At 34.1% G+C, this 3,665-nt stretch overlaps 1 protein-coding gene across 1 annotated transcript in view; it reads left to right on the top strand.

Annotated features, from left to right (window-relative positions):
- The window catches only part of LOC113234431 (nostrin), a 58,452-nt gene extending 55,339 nt beyond the window's left edge, over positions 1–3,113 (top strand). Inside the window, exons 13-14 of the mRNA XM_026469779.1 lie at positions 497–652; positions 1,906–3,113. Coding sequence (XP_026325564.1) covers positions 497–652; positions 1,906–2,021 — 272 coding nt within the window. The 3' untranslated portion in view covers positions 2,022–3,113. The remainder of the gene's footprint in view (positions 1–496; positions 653–1,905) is intronic.
- The last annotated feature ends 552 nt before the right edge of the window (positions 3,114–3,665 follow it).

The raw sequence follows: 3,665 nt of genomic DNA, 5'->3' as shown, positions 1-3,665 counted from the left end.
GGCAGGGCCGCCAGGCTGTCCCATTGCCAAAGTTCTACCACCTCTCCCGTTTAAAAACTATAAATATATATGTTGCGGATTTGAAGCGGCGTGAATCTAAAAAGGATAATAAAAATAATAATAATAATAACATCTACACTGCCGTCTGCTGACTAAAACGCCGTTAAGTGATAAAATATTTATTTTAGATATCATAAAAACCATAATCCCGTTTCCAGAATATTGAAATTGTTTAATGTTATTTCAGCTATGTATCGTTAGGGTAAGTTCTGATAAGTCGTACGCGTTAACTATTTTACCGTTTCTAAAAAATGAATTTTGTGCTCCATTTTTTGCTATTTAAAACGGTTATTTGACCATTTGCACTTAGCCCCGTTTTAGTTAGTGCACGGCAGTACAGTAGCTGTGTGCTTATCTACTTACAATAATTGTGAAAAGATTGTAGTGTTTCATAGATTTTATTATCCGATTCTCACAGACATATTTTATGTTTCAGATGAATTTTCGTCCCAAAGCGACAGCTCCACGGACTTGGTCGACATGATAAAGAAAGAAAACGGACACACTCCTGCCCAAACTCAATCTATTGGGAAGTGCCGCGCACTCTACGCGTACGAGGCGAGACTGAACGACGAACTTACTTTAGCACCAGGTAATTAATACAATGATACCTATCCTATAGGTACCATTCGGCGTTATTTGCTTTCTGCGAATTTGCATGTTTCGTTTTAATATTTTGTATCACACATCATACTTTCTCTATGGTTCCTTGTTATGTAACAGATATTCACAATTCACAAGGAAACATTACGGTCAAACTTTTTTTTCGTTCGTGATTTGCTAAAATCAATAACTTTATTCTATCAGCAATACTTAACATACTTAACAATGCATAGCGAAGTTTAGCCTTATAGTTTTCCTGTTGGACAATACTTATAGATAATAATTATTAATTTCATTTATGTATTTTATGTAATTTACGATTTAAGTGGTATGTATATGTTTTTAACCGACTTAAAAAAGGAGGAGGTTCTCAATTTGACTGTATGTTCTTTTTTGTATGTATGTTACGCGATAACTCCTGTATTTGTGCACCGATTTTCATGATTCTATTTTTGTTCGAAAGGGGGTACTTCCATAGTGGTTCCATTTCATTTTGAAGAAAATCATCCACCTCTAAGGGGGCTGTTCACGCATGAAGATTCATTTTTATAAGTAGCGCTTAAACTTTAATTTAGGAACAATTATTTTAATGTTTGATTTTGCTATTTCTCCAATTCAAGGCGTTTTTCTCTCAATATACTTTTTATTATCTCCAGTGTCAAGTCCTGTATAGTGGCGAACTAGGGGATATTTCAATAAAACTTAGCAAATAGACGTAATTCGACGTACTTTTGAGGTCGTTTTTTTAGTACTCTGTACTGAGATTATTGGTTATATCTTCGTACCCACACTTAGCACTGATATGATCAAAAAATTAACTTGAAGCACGTACAAAGATACATAATCTAACATTATATAGATATAATACGCGTAAAGGAAAGCTTATGAAGCCTGAATCTCAGATTACATTGCCACAGACGGCATAAATATAGAAGCGAATTTTCGTATCGGAAATCTCCATAGCAAAATTAACGTGTATCTGTATAAAGCCTAAACTAGATAGGTACGATACGGTAGCTGCGGGAATTTCCGGAAGACGCGCGACTTGTATTTTTGGCTCAATATAAAGTTAATTATGCTACTGCGACGAATATTCGTTTCGAATGTAAATCGAGAGAATCTTAAGTTTCTGAATTGTTGGATTTTGATACATGATCTACCAGTAAATTGGTGTGATATTGTATATTTGCTGAATGTCAATACCATAAGTACTTCGCTACACCGAAGTAATTTACGTTTCAGGGGACATAATCAACGTACACGAGAAGCAAGACGACGGGTGGTGGTCGGGAGATCTCAATGGCAATTTCGGAATTTTTCCATCCTCCTACGTCGAAGAAATTACCACTAGCATATGAGTTTAAAATCAGAGAAACTATTGTTATGTGCACTACGTAAACTAAACACAACTACATTATAAAGGAACGTTAATGCGAATGTAAATGAAAGTAAGGGTGATGGCGTACCTACTTGCTAAATTGCTAGCACTTAGAGCCGGCCGCAATAATAATAACTTTAATAATATAATATTCAATGGAAATCGCCAGCTCTGCTGTATTGCAAATTCGAAAGATCGAAAGAATATTAAAACTAGGCGCGTGTCAACGTACAACAATAATAATTTCAACAACCAATTACATAGATGATGAAAACGTTTAAGACTGGTTGCTGACACGACATGCGCGAGTCCTACTTGCACTTGATCGAGACTTTTTATTATTTTGTATTATAACATTTGTTTACTTTTGTATGAAAGCTGTAACGAGCACAACTATAAACTGCCAGCGTAGGATTAATGCCCTGTGACTATAGCCTGTAGGGTTTCAATTCCAGTGGCCTTAAATCCTGTCATATAAACCAAATGAAGATTCACAAACCCCATACCGGTTTTATTCAAGCAAAAATACGTATGAATTCAATTTATCACAGGTATTTGATAACCATCAATGGTTATATTAATCTACCATCTATGACGGGGGCAGAAAATGTTAATGGCAATAATCATAAATAAATGATGGCAAATAACTTAGAATTAAAGATAGTCATATAGATTGTAAGTGAGAGTATGAGCAATAACCAAAATATATCGATGTATAAAAATATAATACGTATAATTATAAATTGTAAATAAGTAACAGCACGGAGCGAATATTATAGTTACATATGTTAGGTCAAACAAGGGTCAAGCCCATTTTATAACTGCACGCATCGGCAACGCGCACATACCTACTATAATACATTTGCGTTAACAATGCAGTAAGTAGGTAGGTAATCGTTCGGTGTAATGTTCTGTGTTATGTCATTCGGCTTTTGAATTGCCTACTGCATTAATAATTTGAATTGAGTAATATGGAATGTTTTTCTACACGATAATGTATACGCTACATAACGTAGTCCATTGTGAATTAGGTTGTTTTAACTTACTATTTTAGAATGATGTAAATTATTAACTATTAACATATTATATACTATTAAACCAAAGTGTTGTTTAATATTAAATAAAAAATATTTCAGATTGTGTACATTTGTTTTTAATTTATTACACTTATTGTTCGCCATAGAAATATTCTAAGGGTCGTATTCTAGAACTCTACTCAATGCTCAAGTCAGGATTTGAGCAGACTTGAGTATGATTTCAAGCACTGGAAATACGACCCTAATGGCAAGGACTTGAGTATGATTTTCAGTGCTCACTGCAATACTCAAGTCCTAACTTGAGTATTGAGTAGAGTTCTGGAATACGACCCTAATCTTTTCATACCAGTTACCGTAGGTCAATGCAGTTTAAAAGGTCAATGCAGTTACCTAACATATTTAATTTTTTTTAAATATGTTAACAGCATGCTAAATGACGTAGTGACGATGCTGGCCTGGACTTCATAGTTTAGTAAGCACTAGTAGGCAGTGTTTTTATATTGTTTGTTTGACCTTTTTATATTATTGTATTATTTTTGTTGCAGCCTTCTATTTTCCTTTCATTTTCTACTTCTAATAAATTTATG

Source organism: Hyposmocoma kahamanoa, unplaced genomic scaffold (genome assembly GCF_003589595.1).
Source record: "Hyposmocoma kahamanoa isolate Upper Pololo Valley unplaced genomic scaffold, ASM358959v1 100021, whole genome shotgun sequence".
NCBI classification, from domain to species: domain Eukaryota; kingdom Metazoa; phylum Arthropoda; class Insecta; order Lepidoptera; family Cosmopterigidae; genus Hyposmocoma; species Hyposmocoma kahamanoa.
The sequence above is the reverse complement of the archived record's forward strand: the minus strand, read 5'-3'. Positions and strand labels throughout refer to the sequence as shown.